The sequence below is a fragment of the Canis lupus genome, chromosome 18, assembly GCF_003254725.2.
Source record: "Canis lupus dingo isolate Sandy chromosome 18, ASM325472v2, whole genome shotgun sequence".
Classification (NCBI taxonomy): Eukaryota; Metazoa; Chordata; class Mammalia; order Carnivora; family Canidae; genus Canis; species Canis lupus.
Window position 1 is genome coordinate 53,338,269 of NC_064260.1, and position 19,444 is coordinate 53,357,712.

A 19,444-nucleotide genomic window follows, 5' to 3' on the forward strand; every position below is an offset into this window, starting at 1 on the left:
TTATGCTAAGTGAAGACTAAACTGTTTATTTATTTATTTTTTATTTTTTTATTTTTTTATTTTTTAAGACTAAACTGTTTAAATCATTGTTCCTGCCCCTTCCCCATTCTCTCCCTATCATTTTATATTATATATTTTTATTAAATTAACATTCAGTGTTTGTGTTATGTTTATGTAAATTTTACTCACAGCTGAGAGTTGTTTTTTTATTTTTTATTTTTTTTAATTTTTATTTATTTATGATAGTCACAGAGAGAGAAAGAGAGAGAGGCAGAGACATAGGCAGAGGGAGAAGCAGGCTCCATGCACCGGAAGCCCGATGTGGGATTCGATCCCGGGTCTCCAGGATCAGGCCCTGGGCCAAAGGCAGGCGCCAAACCGCTGCGCCACCCAGGGATCCCCTGCACAGCTGAGAGTTGTAGTGTATTATGAATTTTCTTTTTGGGGGGGAAGGGTTTCTTTTTTCTTGAAGATAATTATCTCCTTACATCACTCATTTTCCCTTGTACCTATTGTCAGTTCTCCGTATACTTTTCCACAAGGGAAATCATGTCCACTAGTCTATCATTTTCAAGATGTTCCCCTTGGACACCTCCATCCCCAGAGATGGCCATTCTGCTGTCTATGCTGGTTGGCTCTCGGCTGACTGCATGGCTTTACCCCAGGACCTCCCTTGTCTGTCATTCTTGAGGTTTTCTTTGCCTTCCTCTTGGATTGGATTCCCTGGTTCTATGAGCTCTTCATTTCTTTATTTCTCTGTTTTTCTCTCAATTTAGGTAGACCACATCCCTCAGAAGTGGCCTTTGATTAGAAAAACAGCACTGGAATAACGGGGCCACCAGGCTCTGGGGGCACACCTCTGCCCTCTGGTTTGGTTACAGTATGAGCTTCCTATGGCTGCTATAACAAATCACCACAGATTTCATGGCGAAAAACACCCCAAAATTATTGTCTCACAGTTCCCGAGGTCAGAAGTCTGAAAATAACTATACAGGGTAAAATCAAGATGCCAGCAGGGCTCTGCTCTTTTCTGGAGATTCTAGGGGAGTATCTGTGTTCTTGTCTTTCCCAGCTTCTGGAGGCTTCCTGTACTTGTGGCCTGTCCTCCATTTTCAAAGCCAGCAATTGCCAGTTGAGCCTTTCTCACACTGCATGATACTGATGCTTCTGACTCTCTCTTACATCTTTTGAGAAACCTTGTGATGACACTGGGCCCACCTGGATCATCCAGGATTATCTCTCTCCCCCCTTTATTAAGGTAAATTGATTAGCAATTTAATTCCATCTGGAATCTTAGTTCCCCCTTAACCATGTAACACAATATACTTAGAGGTTCCTGGAATTAGGACATAGACACCTTGAGAGGGACCATATGTCTCCTTACCCCTATTCTCTACAGCTGGTACAAAGTTGTTGCCCTGGAGTCTGCCCTCCCCATCGCTCTCAAGTTCCCTTCTATCCTCTCCTGCGCTGCTGTGCCCTCTTCTGTGGCTCACATCTTCCCTGGTTCACCTTCTTGTTTTGGTGGAACTTCCTTCAGCAGCTTCTTGAAAAAGGATGTATGGAAGGTATGTTTTTTGAAACCCTCATTTCTTTTTTTTTTTTTTAAATTTTTATTTATTTATGATAGTCACAGAGAGGGAGAGAGAGAGAGGCAGAGACACAGGCAGAGGGAGAAGCAGGCTCCATGCACCGAGAGCCCGATGTGGGATTCGATCCCAGGACTCCAGGATCACGCCCTGGGCCAAAGGCAGGCGCCAAACCGCTGCGCCACCCAGGGATCCCGAAACCCTCATTTCTGAATTATTTTTTATTTTACTCTTCCACTTGGTTTTATGGTTTGGGTACAGAACTCTAGGTTAGAAACTGTTTTACTTTGGACTTTTGGAGGCAATGTTCTACTGTCTTCTTGCTTCCAGCATCTCTTTGGAGAAATCTAAAGTCATCCGAACTCTTGATCGTTCCTGTTTCCTATTTTTCTCCCCCTGCTCTAGCAATCGCAGTGTCTTTTCTTTATCCAATTTTCTAGAATTTCACAGTAATTTGTTTTGGTGGGGGCCTACGTTTATCCACTAAGAGGGGCCTCAGAGCACCATTTCAATCTGAAAATGTATGTCCTTTAGTCCTGTTAATTTTTTTTAATTTTATTTATTTATTTATGATAGTCACACAGAGAGAGCGAGAGAGAGGCAGAGACACAGGCAGAGGGAGAAGCAGGCTCCATGCACCAGGAGCCCGACATGGGACTCGATCCCGGGTCTCCAGGATCGCGCCCCGGGCCAAAGGCAGGCGCCAAACCGCTGCGCCACCCAGGGATCCCTAGTCCTGTTAATTTTCATGAACTATTTCACTCTTGATTCGCCTCTGAGTTTCCTATATTATTTCTGTCTGGAACATATATTAATCAGATGTTGGACTGCCTGGATTATCCCTTATTTTTTATCTTTGACTTCTATTTTCTGTGTTTTTATCTTTTTGGTATATTTTTTTTCCCTAGAGATTTCCTCAACTTTATCTTTCAAACTTTTTATTGACTCTGCCATTTCCATTGTACTTTCTAAGAATTGTACCATGTTCTTTTTAAAAAATATTTTATTTATTTATTTGAGAGAGAGAAAACACAAATGGAGGGAGGGGAAGAGGAAGAGGGAGAAGCAGACTTCCTGCTGCGTAGGGAGCCTGACACGGGGCTCGATCCCAGGACCCCAAGATCACGACTTGAGTTGAAGGCAGACGCTTAACTGACTAAGCCACCCAGGTGCCCTATAGCACCCTGCTCTTATTTATTGGATGCAATATGTTCTTTTATTCTCTGATGATAGTTTTTAAAAAGATGTTTTCTAGATATGATTTCTGTTTCTTCAGATTGTTTTTTATTTGTTTTGCTCTCTATTTTGTTTTATTTTTTAAGATTCTATTTATTTGACAGAGATAGAGAGAGAGAGAGAGAGAGAGAACACAAGCAGGGTGAGTGGCAGGCAGAGGAAGAAGGAGAATCAGGCTCCCTGTAGAGCAGGGAGCCTGATGTAGGGCTCGATCCCCGGACCCTGGGATCATAACCTGAGCTGAAGGCAGACGCTTAACCAACTGAGCCACCCAGGCATCCCTGTCTTCTGTTTCATAGGTCCTTCTCAGATGTCTAGTTTCTTGGTCATTTGCCAATGATTAAAGGTGGGGGATTTGCTGCCTAATGGAAGCTTTGAATGAACTGGAAGGGGACAGTGGCTTGTTGACTTTGAGTTTCCCTCCTGGATGATAAAGGTGGACAGTTTGGGAGTCCTTGGCATGAGTATCTTTTCTTTCTTTCTTTTTTTCTTTCTTCTTTTTTTAAAGTTTATTTATGTAAGCAATCTGTATACCCAGTGTGGGGCTCGAACTCACCACCCCAAGATTAAGAGTCGAATACTCCCCCGCCCGATCCAGCCAGGCACCTTAGATATCTTTTGTTTCCACTTGGGCTGGTCAGATTCTCCAGGAAAGTTTTCCTGACTCTGGTGTGGTAGGTAAAGTTCTGGGGGAGCAGAGAGAGGGAGGAAGGCCAAGAGTCTCACAGCATGTTTATGGTCTCCCAGTCCCTTGTTTTTGGTATGATATCTGCATCCTCATGTGTGCTTCTCGATTCCCAGGCCCCCAAGTCTTCTTCATCCTCCGCAGAGAATAAACCTTCAGACTTCTGCTGTCATTGGGCAGGAGGTGGGGTGGGGGCATCTGGGGATCTAGCTGAAGCTCTTTCTCTCTGCTGTTTCCAGAAGTATTTGCTGTTGCAAATAGCTGACCCTTCCCAAGTCTCCTGTTGTATAATTCGGATTGATCCTCAACTTTTCCCACTGCTGCTTTAGAATTTAGAGTTCTGTAGGTCCTTGTGGAATTACACCTAAAACAAATGCCTTACTGGGAACCCTGGGTGGCTCAGTGGTTGAGTGTCTCCTTTTGGCACAGGGGGTGATCCTAGGGTCCTGGGATTGAGTCCCACATTGGGTTCCCTGTGGGGAGCCTGCTTCTCCCTCTGCTGATGTCTCTGCCTCTCTCTCTGTGTCTCTCATGAATAAATAAATAAAATCTTTTTAAAAACCCAAAAAACAAAAAAACAAATGCCTTACTTTACTCTTGGGTAGGTTTCAGGAGGGAGTGAAATTTGACATGTGTTCACTTTTTACCCTGAGATCTACTCTTACTTTTGCAACATTTCTTTTTTTCTATATGAGCAATACAAGTCAGAAATACTAATAATTTAAAGTATCGCGTCACTACTACTCCTAAGTGGGTCATTTATATAAGAACCCATAAAGAGCACCTCTGTGCCTGGCAGAGCCGGGTGCGGAGGATGCAGTGAGGAACAAGATAAATGACACAGGTGAGGTCCTTGCTCTTCCTGGAGTCACAGTAGTGACCTAGTAAGTGTTCGAGAGCAGTTCCTGGGCCATCTCACACTTGCTTCAAGGGCTCCCCGATGGCCAGACAGGATGTCAGCCATCTGGGCTTCATCTCATCCATTCCACTACTACCCCTGGGGACTTGTGTGCTTTAAATACCTACTGTGGATTGGGTTGTACTGCCCTGGCCAGCTGACTCCATGCAGCTGTCCTTTCCCCAGCCAGCCCTCATTTCTCTGCCAATATTTGTTGACTCCTGGGTTTGTCAAGTGGGCCAAGGGGTGCATAAGTCTCCTTGAGTTGAATGTTCTTGTTGAATGTACAGCCCGTACTCGGATTCCCAATGGGCTCTGACCTCCCCTGCTCTCTCTTGCAGGTCAGAGATGCCGTCATGGCGGCTGGCATCGCAGGAGTGGGCTTGGCAGCCATGGGCCTCATTGGAGTCATGTTCTCAAGAAACAAGCGGCAGAAGCAATAAGTTGAAGGGATTATCCTATCAGCAGTGACTTTATACATTTAGGAGGTCTCGTTGCACCAGAGGTTTTGAGGTTTGGTTTGTGGATTTCATTCTGTTTTATAATAAGGCTTATTTTTACAGAATAAAATAAAGCCCAACAGGGGAGGATTTTACTGGAAGAAATGCAGCAGGAATTGCCTGGTGTGAAGTCTATTAAGGGCACAGCTGGGCTCTGTGTCTGGCCACACCAGATTGTGCTGTGGCCCTTTGGTGGTTTTCTCTTACTTTCTCTTTGTGGCTGCATTCTTGATCTTGCAGGAGACAGTCCAGCTCTAGTTCTTTCAAGTAATGGGAATTTCTGGTTGTGGGGAAACAGGGGAACAGCAAGGGAGATGCACAGACCTGGCTGATAATGCAAGAACAAGGACCATTGGACACCTAGAATCCTTGGCCTGGAACTAGAGCCAGCATGGTTTCTAGGACTCCGCAGCTGGAGTCTATGGATGTTCCATGAAGTAAAACCCGAACCAAAGCAAACTTCTGCCATAAGGAAAGTCAGTAGATGCTCTTCCCAATCTTGTGGAAACCTCCTGTATCTCCTTCTGTTCTCCACATCCTTCCTCTGCCTTGTGGCTCCTACTCCCCAACGCTCCTGCTTCCTTTCCGCTTGGGCTTGCCGCAAGCCCCAAATCCGATCCCACACCCCTCCTGGGCCCTTCTTCCTGGATCCCCTCAGTTTCACTCTACCCATGGACTGAGGCTCTTGGCTTTCCAGCTCATCCTATTCATGGGCCAATCAGCTCTGCCCAGGAGGATGGGTCACATGGTGGGGAGTTGCCTCAGACCTTCCTGGCTGTGGCTGCCCACATGACTGGCCTCCTGGTGGTGGAGCCCTCCTGGGAGGGCTTGGGGATGAGGCAAGACCTGTCATGGCTGGTCACTTGAGTACTGTTGCTACTGCTTGCTGGACTTGGCAGATGTTCAAAGTCGCCATTTCTCTGAAGGAGGCTTTCATGGCTTCCTCAGAAATATTCTCCTGGGACAAACTGGCCTTCCATCCACAGGGCAAGGCTTCCCATCTGGTTGCAAAAGTTTCTTTTGTTGATCTTGGTTGTCTAGAGACTGGATGGGAGCCTGGGCAGGACTCACAGTGGCTCCATGCCAGCTGCCTCCTGCTTGACCCAATCTGGTCCAGAGTAAACACATGCATCCTGGGATCGAGCCTGCTTCTCCTCCCTCTGCTGGCCGCTCCCCGCTTGTGCGCTCTCAATCTCACTCTGTCAAATAAATAAATAAAACCTTTAAAACAAAACAAAACAAAACATAAGTGCCTTTCCACATTCTGTGAGCTGTTCTAGCAAGTCATTGAACCTAATAGGGATCATGGGAACCCCCAATGTATAACCTATGGATAGAAGGACAGGGGCCTTGGACTTGTGGATGACATCTGAAAGCAGGAGCAGGGGCTATAATCCTGTGAGACTAAGCCCTTACCATGGGGTCTGTGCTAGCTCCAGGTATCACTGTCAAAATTGAAATGAATTGTTGAACATCCGTTTGGTGTCTGGAGAATCGCAGGATTGGTTGATGGTGTAAGAAAACACTCCAAGAGGTTCCGGCAAAGTCTCAACCCACTAGGGAGATATAATCATTCTCGATTTGTTTGCATCTAATAAAAATCTCAAAATACATACTGAGAATGTTGGCCTATGGCATGGAGAAATTGACAAATTCTCCATCATGGGGGGAAAATCTCAATACACCGCTCTTAGAAACTGATAAATCAAGAGACACAAAAATCAGTGAAGATATAGAAAATTTGAAAAACTTACCAACAAGCTGATTTCATACATATGGCACAGTATATCCTAACAGTGCACCATATAGTATATAGATAGTACAGTTGTGGCCTACAGATTCTTCTTGACCAGGCATGAAGGAACATTTGTAAAAACTGGCCATATCCTGGGCCCTAAAGCAAGTCTCAGCAAATTTCAAGAGACTGATAACATAAAGATTATCTTAATTATAATGCGATTCAATTAGAAATCAGTAATGAATTGATAGCTAGAAAACCGTTCTACTTCAAGAAATTTTAGAGCACATAAAGGAAATCTTCATGTACTGTTGGTGGGAATGCACATTGGTGCTGCCACTATGGAAAACAATATGAAGATTCATCAAAAAATTAAAAATAGAACTACCATATCCTGCACTTCCATTTTTGGGTATTTATCCAAAGAAAACAAAAACACTAACTCAAAAAGATACCTGCACCCCTGGGTTCACTGCACCCTTATTTACAATAGCCAAATATGGAAGCAACCTAAGCATTCATCAATGGACGAATGAATAAAGAAGATGTGATCTATGGAATATTCAATGGAATATTATTCAGCCGTAAAAAGAAGGAAATCTTGCTATTTTCAACATCATGGATAGACCTTGAGGGTATCATGCTAAGTGGAATAAGATAGAGAAAGACAAATACTGTATGATCTCACTTATATGTGGCATCTAAAACCAAACAAAACCAAACCCCAAATAAGCAAACAACAACAACAAACCAAACCAAAACAAAACAAAACAAAAAAACTAAGTGATGGATAAAGAACAAGTAGTTGATTGCCAGAGGTAGTGTAGAGAGGCTAAATGGCTGAAGGGGGTTACAAGGTAGAAACTTTCTGCTATAAAATAAGTAAGTCATGGGATGTAATGTATAGCACGATATTATAGTTAAAATGAGGTATTGTTTATTTGAAAATTGCTAAAAGAGCAGGTCTCGGAAGTTTACATCAAGGGAAAAAAGGAGGAGGGAGAAATTGCTAGGATGGCTTAGAAGAGGCAGTCCAGAGGAGAGGAAGAGAAGCCAGTGCCCAGGAGTGAGGCTTCCCCAAGGAGAAAGAACACAAAGCCTGAAGAATGAAGACCATCCTGAGAGGTGTTAGGAGCCTATTCCTTGTAGATACATTAGTGATGAGCACACGGAACACTTAACTAACAAAGAAGATGATACAGAAATTCCTTACAAGAAATTCTACCATAATTCACAAGAAACCTCAGTGAGGAAGACCATATAAATATACCCATGTAGTAAGGCAACTACAAATACCGTTTCTGGCCAAAATAGTGATGTAACTATTGGAAGGATGAGGGTAAGGAAACTGTGGGTGAGGGTGGGAGAACAGTAAAGATGCTAAGCCTTAATTTTACAAAGAAGTCATTGCTATTTCTATTGTAAAAATCCAGAAGGAGCAAAAGTATGTTCTTGAAAAATTTAGAAACAAAGAGCAGAACACAAAGGACAAGTGATTGCCTCTGGAGAAAGGAAGTAGGAGGTCCAAAGGATGTTCTTTTCTACTATGCACACTGTAATGCTACTGACTTTTAATCTATGTGTGTAACTATATACATTACTGTGTTAAAACAATAAAATGATGTTTAAGAAAAAGAAAGTGCCTAATACGTACAAAATACCATATAGAAACAAAACCGAAACACACATACAAAACTACAAAACCCAGGATCTCTCCTCTCTGTAATCCTAAAATCCAAAGAAGCTCTAAAAACCCAAGGTAGGTGGCAAATCACATGAAGGAAAACATGGCTTGAGCGGATGTGAGGCTTTTAATAAGCTTTATTTATCACATCCCATGCATCAGTCATAGCTTCCACCGCAGAAACAGTAACATGTTTCATTAGGAAGTATTACCTGACTGCCCATTCCTGTCCCTGACCTCTTGATTATATGCACCGTATTTTCTATCTGAAATCCAGAAACTTTCAAATTCCAAAACACACGTATGTCTTAAAGGATTTGCCTAAGACTTGTTGTCACGTTTTATACTTCCTATGGGGATATATATGTGTTTACAAAGAAAAAGAACTTGAAGGATATATTCAAACCTGATATGATATGTGGTGACCTCTGGGGACGGGGAAGGGAGACTTCAGCCTTATCCAAGGTGCCCAATTTTTGGCAAGAACAGCATCATTTCTAATTTCATAAGGGATACGCTGTTAACTTCTAAAAATACAGAGACTACTAGAGTCACCGATATCATATTCCTAATTTATAGAGCCAAATTCAGCCTCCAGGAAGAAGGCATAGACTGAAGAGAGGATCTCCACCAGGAAACATACTGGAATCAGGGTCTGCACCAAGGTCATCATGTTAAGATGAGGTCATCAGGGTGAGCCCTAAGCCAACAGGACTGGTTTCCTTGTAAGAAAAAGTAGCATAGACACAGGGAGAAGAATGCAATGTGAAGACAAGGAGACACACAGAGGAAAGACAGAAGCAGATACTGAAGCCCTATGGCTAAAGCCAAGGAACACCAAGGACTGCAGCAAACCCCCAGGAACGAGGTAGGAACAAGCACGGAGTCTTCCTCACAGGCTCACAGAGGGTATGGCCCCGCCGACAGCTGATTTCTGACTGCCAGACTCCAGAACTGTGAGACGATACAGTTTTGATATCTTGAGCCCCCTCATTTGTGGTACTTAGTGACAGCAGCCCTCACACATCACCTGTGCCTACTCATTCATGACCTCTCGGGTCCTGGATGACACGATCCATAAAGAATTATGTCTGCCCCAAACATTAACATGTCTACAGCACTGGGTCCACTGTCTCACACAAACCAGGTGTTCAAAAAAATGTGTGAAAGGATGGAGTCTAGAAAGAAATTTCAGGTGAATCGATGTGAAACTCAAGTATTGACGGAAATGTTTCAGGAACCCTCAACCACTGAGTCGTGGCACCAGAAAAGAATCACCAGTTATTAAGTACAAGCTATTGCTACTAGTAACATTAACAGCCAAAGTTAAGGGATTAGTGTCTTTTCTTTTTAAAGGAATAGGAATTAAAACTAACTCAGGGTTATCCCCGTAATAAGTGACACCGTCATTCCTTTGCATGCTTCTATGTTTTCTTGAACGTCAGTGGGACAAGTGGAATCAGAAAGGTATGCCAACCCTCCTGTGTCTCTGCCTCTCTCTCTCTCTCTTTCTTTCTCTCTCTCTCTATCATAAATAAATAAATAAATCTTTTAAAAAAAGAGAAAAAAGAAAGGTATGCCAAGGGGCACCTGGGTGGCTCAATGGTTGGGCATCTGCCTTTGCCTTAGGTTGTGATCCCGGGATCCTGGGATCAAGTCCCATATCAGGCTCCCTGAGGGGAGCCTTCCTCTCTCCTCATCAATCATGAATAAATAAAGAAAGACAAGAAAGACAAGAAAAGACAAGACAAGAAAAGAAAAGAAAAAAGAAAAGAGAAAAGAAAAGAAAACAGACATGCCAAGAATTACATTCAACTCTGGCATATTCATGAAAGAGTATTTTACAGGAATAACACATAAAAACTGCTGCATGGTGAAAAGAAGATAATAACTAGTAACAGTACTCGTAATAAAAATGGCCCACAGTTATTAAGCACATACTCTTTTCTAGGCATGTAATTCTCTGCATTTTATAAATACTTATTTATTTAGCTTCACCTGGATTTTTGCAATAGCTTCATAACCAGTCTCACCAAATGCACACCTGTCCCTAAAAATCTATTCTAAATAGCCACAGCGATCCTCTGCTCAAAGTACATCACGCCTCTGCTCAAAACATGGCTCCTATATCCATCCCCCAGAGGAAAAGCCTGAGCCCTTGGCATAGGCCGAGTATGAGCAAGACCTAAATGCCTCTCTGACTTTATCATTAAGCCTCATCCTGTCACAAGGCACCTGGGTGTCTCAGTGGTTAAGAATCTGACTCTTGGGAATCCCTGGGTGGCTCAGTGGTTTAGCACCTGCCTTTGGCCCAGGGCGTGATCCTGGAGTCCCGGGATCGAGTCCCACATCAGGTTTCCTGCATGGAGCCTGCTTCTCCCTCTGCCTGTGTCTCTGCCCGCCCCCACGCCCCCGTCTCTAATGAATAAATAAATAAAATCTTAAAAAAAAAAAAAGAGGGAGTCTAGAAAGAAATTTCAGGTGAAAAGGTGTGAAACTCAAGTTTTGATGGAAATGTCTCAGGAACAACAGCCCTCAACCCCTGAGTCGTGGCACCAGAGTAGAGCCACCAGTTATGAAGTACAAGTTATTGCTAGCAATAACATCAAGATCCACAGGTGAGGAATTATTGTCTTTGCTTTTTAAAAGAATAGAAATTGGAACTCTCTCAGTAATCCCCATAATAAGTGACACCGTCATTCCTTTGCACACTTCTATGCTTTCTTGAATGTCAGTGGGACAAGTGGAATCAGAAAGGCATGCCAAGACTGGGGAAGAGTTAAGGTGGTGGGGGAGTAGAGGACCCCAAGTCCATCTGGTCCCTGGAATTTAGCTAGAGAGTCATCAAATCATTCTGAACACCGGCAAAATCAATGGGAGATCTGAGAAAAGAAATGCTGCAATTCTACCAATAGAAAAGTGACCACTTTTTTGCAGGGTAGGTGGTGAGGAGACTTGAATTCAGGGTGATAATCTATGAAGGATATGGCCAAGGGAGGAGCCTGCATAAGGTGCTACCACCAAGTCATAGAAGCAGCCAGCACAAAATCAGAACTTGAGAGTCTGCTACAGGGGTAGGGGGTGGGGGGACACGACTCCCTGGCTGGAAGGTGCTCGGGTGGCAAAGCAGAATCCCGGGTGGGACAGCATGGTCTCAGGATCCCTGGGGTCACGGGACAGGGGTGCCTGAAGGAAGCAAAGGTCCCAAGCATCAGAGCAGGGAGGCCAGATGCAAACAGCAACACTGGCACCAGCTCTCAGATGGGGGGTTGCCGTAAACCTCGAACCAACCCATGGTCTGGGGGGCTGCTCTCCAAGCAGTGGTGTAACCCCCTCCAGATATTCCCCTACTCCCCGACTCCTCCCTGCTGCCCCACCTCCCACCCCTCCACTCCCCATCAGGAGCCGGACAGGTGCTGCTGCAAGAGTCCATAAAGTTTAGAGTCTCAAATAGGGTGGTGGGACTGAGACAAAAGTGCTGGGCCACAGGCTGGGTGAACCCAGACTGTAGATGGAAACCAGGAAGCCAAGAGTGATTGACTGCTTCTCTGTGAGGGCCCACCTAGGGCTAGGCTTTCAGCTAGGGCTAGGGCTTTCAGCTCTGGGGCTAGAGATTGGGGCACTGCCATTTTCATCACCCCCCACCCCCACCCCCCACCCCGCATTGGTGGGTGCCAAAGCCTAAAGGGAGCAAAACACTGCCAGCTAGTGGAGGCTGGAGGGGCTTCCACTGAGCCTGACCCCTGGCTGGGGGGGATCCGCCTGGGTGAGGACGCCTGAGAATCAGAGCAACAGCTCCTCCCCCAGAGGACCAGTAGGAACAACCTGGGAGCACCAAGGATTCGGATCCTAGAGAACTGCAAAGCTTCAGCTCTTGGGGAAAACAGGATAAGCATTCATGCGTTGTATATTTTTTGGTCTTTCAGTATTCCTTTTTTCTAGATATTTTCCTATTTCCTTTTTTCTCTTTTTTATATGTTTATTATATGTATATATATGCCATATACATCTTTTATTTTTGGTTGCCTTTCATTGTATTTTATTTTAATTTTGCACAAATCAAAACTACAATGACATATCACCTCACATCTGTCAGAATGGCTCAAATAAAAAACACGGTGAAATAACAAGTGTTGGCAAAGACGTGGAGAAAAAAAGAACTGCCCTGCACTGTTGGTGGGAATGCAAACTGGTGTGGCCATCGTGGAAAACAGTATGGAGGTTCTTAAAAAAAAATTAAAAATAGGGGATCCCGGGGTGGCTCAGCGGTTGAGTGCCTGCCTTCGGCCCAGAGCGTATCCTGGAGTCCCAGGATCGAGTCCCGCGTCGGGCTCCCTGCATGGAGCCTGCTTCTCTCTCTGCCTCTCTCTCTCTCTCTTTCTCTCCCCCCATGTCTCTCATGAATAGATGGATAAAATCTCTTTAAAAAATTAAAAATAGAGACACCTGGGTGGGTCAGTCATTTAAGTGTCTGCCTTTGGCTCAAGTAATGATGCCAGAGTCCTGGGATCAAGCCCCCAGTAAGGCTCCTTGATCAAAAAGGAGCTTGTTTCTTCCTCTTCCTCTGCAGCTCCCCCTACTGTGCTCTCTCTCTCTCTCTCTCTGTCAAATAAATAAATAAAATATTTAAAAAAATTAAAGATAGAGCTATCCTACGATCAAGTAAGCATACTGCTGGGTATTTACCCAATAAATATAAAAACATGATTCAAAAGGACACATAAACCCCTATGTTTGTTGCAGCATTATTTACAATAGCCAAATTATGAAATCAGCAGAAATATCCATTGAAAGATGAATGGATAATGAAGTAGCGAGATTTTATATATACATATATATGATTGAGCCATAAAAGAATGAATGAATTCAGCCATAAGAGAATGAAATCTTGCCCTTTGCAACAACATGGATGGATCTAGAGAGTATAATCCTAAGTGAAATAAGTCAAAGAAGGTGACTCATGTGAATTCACTCGTGTGTGGAATTGAAGAAACAAAACAAACGAACACAGGTGGAAAAAAGAGACAACCGAGAAGCTGACTCTAGAGAACAAACTGGTGGATACCAGAAGAGTGGTGGGAGGGTTTCCCACCTGAGTGAGGAGAGCCCCTCCCCGTTTCCTACAGGTGATGGAGGGAATCTGCAGGCTGGGCTTGGGCTCCTTATAGGTCAGGCTCTAGTATATTCCAACTAAGAATATTCCCTGGCTCATCTCTGTCTGTCTCTGGTTTTTCTGGTGCAGGCCAATCCCAGACCAAGTCGTGGAGACCTGATTGAGACTTTTCCCACTGGCTTTCAATCCCTGGTCGTCTATGTGAGATATGGCTATGTGGTTCATGTGGCTCCTTTGGGTAAGGACAGATTTTGTGTTTAAGCACAAGGGTTGAGGTGGAGAGTGTGAATGATTGCACGATGATGGACTCATCCTCATTTCAGTGTCTGGTGTCGGAGGCGCTCATTGACCATTTGCTGCCTTGTCTTGCCTGCTCCGAGTGTCAGCTGCTCTTCCTCTCTAGCAGGAACTGTGTGGAGATACTGTTGACCTTTTTATTTTTTTTAAAAGATTTTATTTATTTATTCATGAGAGACAGAGAGAGAGAGGCAGAGACATAGACAGAGGGAGCAGCAGGCTCCCCCAGGGGAGTCCCAGTGCAGGACTCAATCCCCAGGACCCTGGGATCACGACCCGAGCCAAAGGCAGATGCTCAACCACTGAGCCACCCAGGCGTCCCGAAACTGTTGCTATTCCACTAGAAAATGGGGTTCACTCCCAGGCAACCCACTGCATTTGAGGAGCACCCTTCATGGATCCCACCCCTATGTATTCGCTGCTCTGGAGGAACAAACAGGACTAAGAAGCAAAGACTTCCTCTGAATGGTTACCGACCCCAGGTCTCCCAGCTCCACTGAACCAACTTGCAGTCCCAGGGCCTCTGCTTCCTGGCAGTAGGACTCAAACACATGACTTTGCCTGGTTGGGTTCAGGTGCACCCTGCCGGGCAGAGAAGACCCCCTATCTCCTGGGCTAGAGGAATGTCATGAAAGGGGGCTCGGGAAAGCCCCAGGGCAGGGCTTGGCCAGATGCCGAATTCCCTCCTGTCTTTCCTCCTGGAGAAGGCTGAGCTGGGAGAGTGTGGACACTGCCAGGCCTGGTCCCTTCAATTTGTAAATGATGAAGCTAGTGAGACGAGAAGGGACTTGCCCGAGACCTGGTGAGTGAGCCGGAGCTAGGGGCTGGAGCCCTGGGGTCAGGCTTCATCCTCCTCTACTGCTTCCTTTCTTACTGTTTCAAAATGCCACTCTAGCCTGCTGGGGCCACACAGCTGTGGGCCAGGGAGGCTCAGTGACGGTCTCTAGGTCGCAGGCTCAGTATAGGAAACTGGGATGAGGACCTGGGTGTCTTCTGGCCTCCTCTGCTCTGCACTGGACTCTTGCAGGAGCATCTGAGCTCATGGGGTCATTCAGAAAGACTCCTGTCCTTTGCTTTAGCAGTGAGGAAACCATAGCCCATGGGCTCCTGGTGATTTCTCCAAGGTCACCCAGGTGTGGGTCCCTCCTGTTTCTGAGCTGGGGGCCAGGCAGGTTGGCCATGGCCCATCCTCACTGATGATGCCAAGGGCGATGGGCTGCCTGCTTGGGGCTGCAGGGGAGCCCATGGGCCTGCCCAGGGTTGAACCCACCATGTCTGCTCTGTGAATTCCCAGGTGACACGGAAGGGGCAGCGTCATGTCCACCCTGACCGAGAAGGCCGTGGTGAAGAAGGAGCTGTTGTACGATGTGGTCGGGAGAGACAAGTACCAGATTAATAACAAACACGATGACAAGTACTCGCCGCTGCCGCCCAGCAAAATCGTCCAGCGGGCGGAGGAGCCGGTGGGGCAGGAGTTGCCCTATTCGCTGCCCTGTGAGAACCGCGAGCACTTTGTGAACGAGCTGCGCTACGGGGTGGCCCGCAGTGACCGGGTGCGTCCTCAGCCTGTGTCCTCAGCCCCAAGAACCAGCCTGTCCCTCAACCGACTGTGGCAGCACATCAGTGTGGACTGGACTGGGCTGGAGACGGGAGGCACGGATAAGATCAAAGAGCAGAGACAGGATCCCTGTCCTTGAGGATGTCACGGTTGGGGTGGGGACAGCAGTGTGGAGGCGACCCCCCCGAGGCACTGCAGACTGCTGGGGGTGGCGGCCAAGGACGGGGGTCAGCTCGCTTCTCCAGCCCTCGCTGGCCACCAGGTCCCGAGATGGACCCTAGTCACGGCCCCAGAGGCAGGTGTTACCATCCCACTTTACAGACGGGGAAACCAGCTTAGACGGTGTATGCAGCCTGTCTGAGCTCACTCAACAATTAGGGATTGAGTCCCTGCTACATGACAGCCACTGGGCAGGGGTGGGATTTGAACCCAGGTGTGTTCTTCTCCAAAGGCTCGGGTCAAGCGAGGCTTCACAGAAGAGCTAATACCTGAGCTGAGTCTGATTTAATTCTCTTCATTAATCTGAAACTGGAAAGTGAGCTGGAGATTGCCAGGGAGTAGGGCAATAAGGAAGGTAGGCAGAGGGAATAGTTGTGAGCTACCTCCCTGGAGATGGGCTTGTGCTTCCAGATTGCTTCCAGAATCCTCTGTGGGCAGGGGCAGCTCCTTCGTTCATCGTCCCTGTTGGCATCCAGGAATGTTCAGAGTTTAGGCTGTGTGCTGTGGATTTAGGGTGGCTGAGGGTTAGGCTTTTTTTTTTTTTTTTTTTTTTTTTTTTTGTAGAGTGGGAGGAGGCCTCTGGTGACAGAGGGACATGCACAAGGAGAAGCCTTACCTTCCAGAAATGAGGATCCTCACCCAGAGCAGGCTGTTAACTGAGGGCGCTGCTCCTGGCTGGGGGCAGAGTGGGAAAGCTGTGTGGTGCCCAGCACTGACCCTGTGATGGGCTCTCTCTCCTTTGGGCTGAGGAGGGTAGGCTTGCCTCTGTCCAGGAGGAATGGCAGGGGGTGGTGAGGTGGGGAATGTGGAGGTGCGGAGGGGTGGCTCCCAGTCATTGTCTAGAAGCCTGTCCCAAGACTGTGATAAGCCTCAACAGTCAATCTGGAAGACCCCGACTTTTTGAGAGAGCTTGTCCCTCAGCTGTTCTTCTGGGAGGTGAGAAATCAAGAGGGCAGGAGGGACCCAGGCGTGGTGAGCCACTTCTTTTATTTGGTTTGTCCCTTACTCTGGTGCCTCTCTTTCCGAACTCCTTCCCCTGAAGATGGCTCATTAACTTGCCTTTCTTTCTCCTTCTCATTCCTGATTCTGCCTCTGGAGACTCTGCTCTCTATCTCTGAGAGTGGGGGCTTGTGAGACCCGGCAGCACTTGCAGCCTAGGGTGAGTGCATCCAAATGTCACCCCAGGAGACAAGCAGAGTCTCGTGGGGCTTCTTGCCACATGAGGCCAGGTGCTCAAGCTGACTCCAGCTCCCCAGAATACCTGCCTGAAAAAGCTCAGCGCTGCCAGGAGAATCTACCGTCTATTCCAGCCAACATCTGACCATAGGCCCCTGACCTCCCTTTCTTCCAGCATTTCCTAAAAAGGGCTTACGATTAGGAATCCGTCCTCCGCCTGGGAGACACGTATGTATCTCTTACAACTGAGATGTGTCTGTCTCGAGGACCTGGAAGCTATTTCTTTGAATATAATCATCAGGAAGAACAGAGCCTCTGTCTCCCAGTCTCTGGAGGAGGGTAGGATCCCACCTTCCGTACCTGCCAGGTAGGGGACTGCGCTGGCCTCAGGCCCGGACCCTGCCCCACCCTTGGCCATGCTGGCGCCTCCCGTCTTGAGCACCTGCTCACCTCTCCCTCCTGCTTGCTGGGAAACGCCCAGTCGCCTCTGTGCCCATCGGACTGGCTGAATACCATCTGTCCTCACTGCTTTTACTACCATGTGGCTTGGACCCTTGGGAAAGTTTCTGCGTGTGTCTGAATGAAGCAGTTCTCCTTCCCCAATCATCACAAGGTTCAAATTCATAGATAAGTCACAGAAATCTGCTCTTTGGTGGCTGTTTTGACCATTTGCTCCCCTGGCTGTGAAGGGCTGAGTGTGTTCACTAGCACTACGGGTCGGGCGGTCCCGGGCCCCGTCACTTGCCAGCCCTGTGAACTACTTCTGCTGCCCACCCTGTCATCTCCACAAAATGGGAAGGGACCAGGAATAGAAACAGGGTTGCGGGCAGATTAAGAAAGCTAGAGTGCCTGCAAAGTCCCTCGACCCCTGGAAAGCAGCCAGTCCCCCACTTCGCTGTCCCCTTCTGCCTCTAGTCTCCTCTGCCCTGCTTTCCAGGTCACAGAGGCGGGGGCAGGGCCGGGCCCCCAGGCTCACAGCAGTTGTTCCCTGTCCACCCATCCTCAGGCATCATCCTCTCGGCTCCACCTCATCATCCGGTGTTTCCAGAGGATCTGCCTCCTTTCCCAGAGCCCTTTTCCCCTCAGTGCACAAGTGAGATAAGCTTATTTCATAAAAGCAGAGCCTCAGTGCTACTCAGTGTCAAGACAGTTGTTCAGCAGGTGAACCGTGAACACCTGCTATGTGCTTGCAGGTAGGCCGCGCACCTGGGGCAGCGAAGGCAAGCCAGGAGAGCTCCGGCCCTCAAGCCCTGGAGAGTGGCAGCGTCACAGGGCCACCGTCCCCAGCTTCACAGTTGCTTCAAGGCTTGGGGCTGGCCAGTCCTGACCTAGAACACTCACCCCTGGCCCTCTGGCCTTTCCGCAGCCACCGCTGGGGCTTTCCCATGCTGTCCATACCACAGGACCATGAGCTCTACTCCCTGGAGTGTCCACACCTATAGCTCCTTCCTCCTCTCATCATTTCCTCACCAGGCACCTCCCGCCCTCTTGGATCCCCCTTCCCTGCTCCTATTTGTTCTGCCTGCGGTTCCATTGAGAGGACCAATGCCAGATGCGTCTTTCCGGAGCTGAGGGTTCTTTTTTTTTTTTTTTTTTCAGATTTTATTTATTTATTTGACAGAGAGAGAGAGAAAGAGAGAGCAGAAGCAGGGGGAGTGGCAGGCAGAGGGTGAGGGAGAAGCAGACTTCCTGCTGAGCAGGGAGCCAGACATAGGGCTCCATCCCAGGTCCCAAAGACCATAACCCAAGCTGAAGGCAGATACCAACTGAGCCACCCAGGCACCCCCTGAGCTGAGGGTTCCTGGTGTGTGTTTCTGTGGTCAGACCCCTTTCTCTTCTGCTGCAGATTGCTGAGGCGGCCCTCGCAGACAAGTGATGACAGTAGCTCTCCTGGCTGCTGTGTTGTTCGTCCGGCCTCAGCTGGCCAGAAGCCAGTGGAAGAAGCATTAAGTTCAACGAACTGTCCTGATGGCAACGAGTTAGTGCGGAGAAATGTTGCTTGGCCAGCAGGCGTGGAATTTGGTTGATTGTTTTCATTCTGTTTTGTGATCATTGAGGCTAATTTCAACCAAGCTAAATACAAGCACAGGAAAATTTTATTTGGGAATAAATATAAATTCATTTAGTTGGAGAAATAAAAACCTCACGCGAATTCATTAAATCTTGGGCAGCCCGGGTGGCTCAGCGGTTTAGCGCCGCCTTCTGCCCAGAGCGTGATCCTGGAGACCCAGGATCGAGTCCCACGTTGGGCTCCCTGCGTGGAGCCTGCTTCTCCCTCTGCCTGTGTCTCTGCCTCTCTCTCTCTCCCTCTCTGTGCCTCTCATGAATAAGTAAATAAAATCTTAAAAAAAAAATCAAATCTCCTTTAAATTCTTTTAAAGGCATAGTTGGCTCCATTATAGATTGAAGGGTTGTGTGCCCCTAAAATTCATGCTGAAGGCCTAATGTGATGGTTCCTGGAGGTGAGAGGGCTTTGGGAGGTGAGTAGGAACAGATGAGGTGATGGGAATGCCCCCCACCCTTGAGGGATTAGCCGCCTTCGAAGAAGAAGAGAGACCAGAGTTCTTTTTCACCTCCATGTGAGGACACAGTGAGAAGCGGACCATTTGCAACCCGAGAAGTTTCAACCAGGAACTGAATCTGTCATCACCTTGATCTTGAATTTTTCAGTAGCCAGAGTCGTGAGAAACCAACGTCTGTGCTTTAAGCTCCTGGTCCGTGGTCTGTCCTTACAGTAGCCCGAGCAGGTGC

The 19,444-nt window shown here is 47.2% G+C and overlaps 2 protein-coding genes across 15 annotated transcripts in view; both read left to right on the plus strand.

Moving 5' to 3' along the window:
- The window catches only part of PLAAT3 (phospholipase A and acyltransferase 3), a 30,674-nt gene extending 25,657 nt beyond the window's left edge, over window positions 1–5,017 (plus strand). For 8 of the 11 annotated variants that reach the window (XM_025446037.3, XM_025446036.3, XM_025446035.3 and 5 more), the window contains 2 exons: window positions 1,400–1,568; window positions 4,750–5,017. In XM_025446037.3, coding sequence (XP_025301822.1) covers window positions 1,400–1,568; window positions 4,750–4,856 — 276 coding nt within the window. In that variant the 3' untranslated portion in view covers window positions 4,857–5,017. The remainder of the gene's footprint in view (window positions 1–1,399; window positions 1,569–4,749) is intronic. The other 3 variants (XM_035701743.2, XM_049096439.1, XM_035701742.2) reach the window with 1 other exon arrangement.
- An 8,407-nt stretch (window positions 5,018–13,424) lies between these two features.
- On the plus strand, window positions 13,425–19,007 carry LOC112659472 (phospholipase A and acyltransferase 3-like). 4 transcript variants are annotated; one of them, XR_003136341.3, is made up of 4 exons: window positions 13,425–13,681; window positions 15,035–15,293; window positions 16,082–17,060; window positions 18,540–19,007. XR_003136341.3 is itself a non-coding variant. In XM_049096441.1 (3 exons), the coding sequence occupies exons 2-3, from the start codon at window positions 15,057–15,059 to the stop codon at window positions 16,175–16,177; spliced, it is 333 nt and encodes a 110-aa protein (XP_048952398.1). In that variant the 5' UTR covers window positions 13,425–13,681; window positions 15,035–15,056; the 3' UTR covers window positions 16,178–19,007. The 4 variants fall into 4 exon arrangements, 2 of the variants coding, with proteins under 2 accessions (XP_048952398.1, XP_025302101.1); XR_004806737.2 differs by having other exon boundaries at window positions 13,444–13,681; window positions 16,869–17,060; XM_049096441.1 differs by having other exon boundaries at window positions 16,082–19,007.
- The last annotated feature ends 437 nt before the right edge of the window (window positions 19,008–19,444 follow it).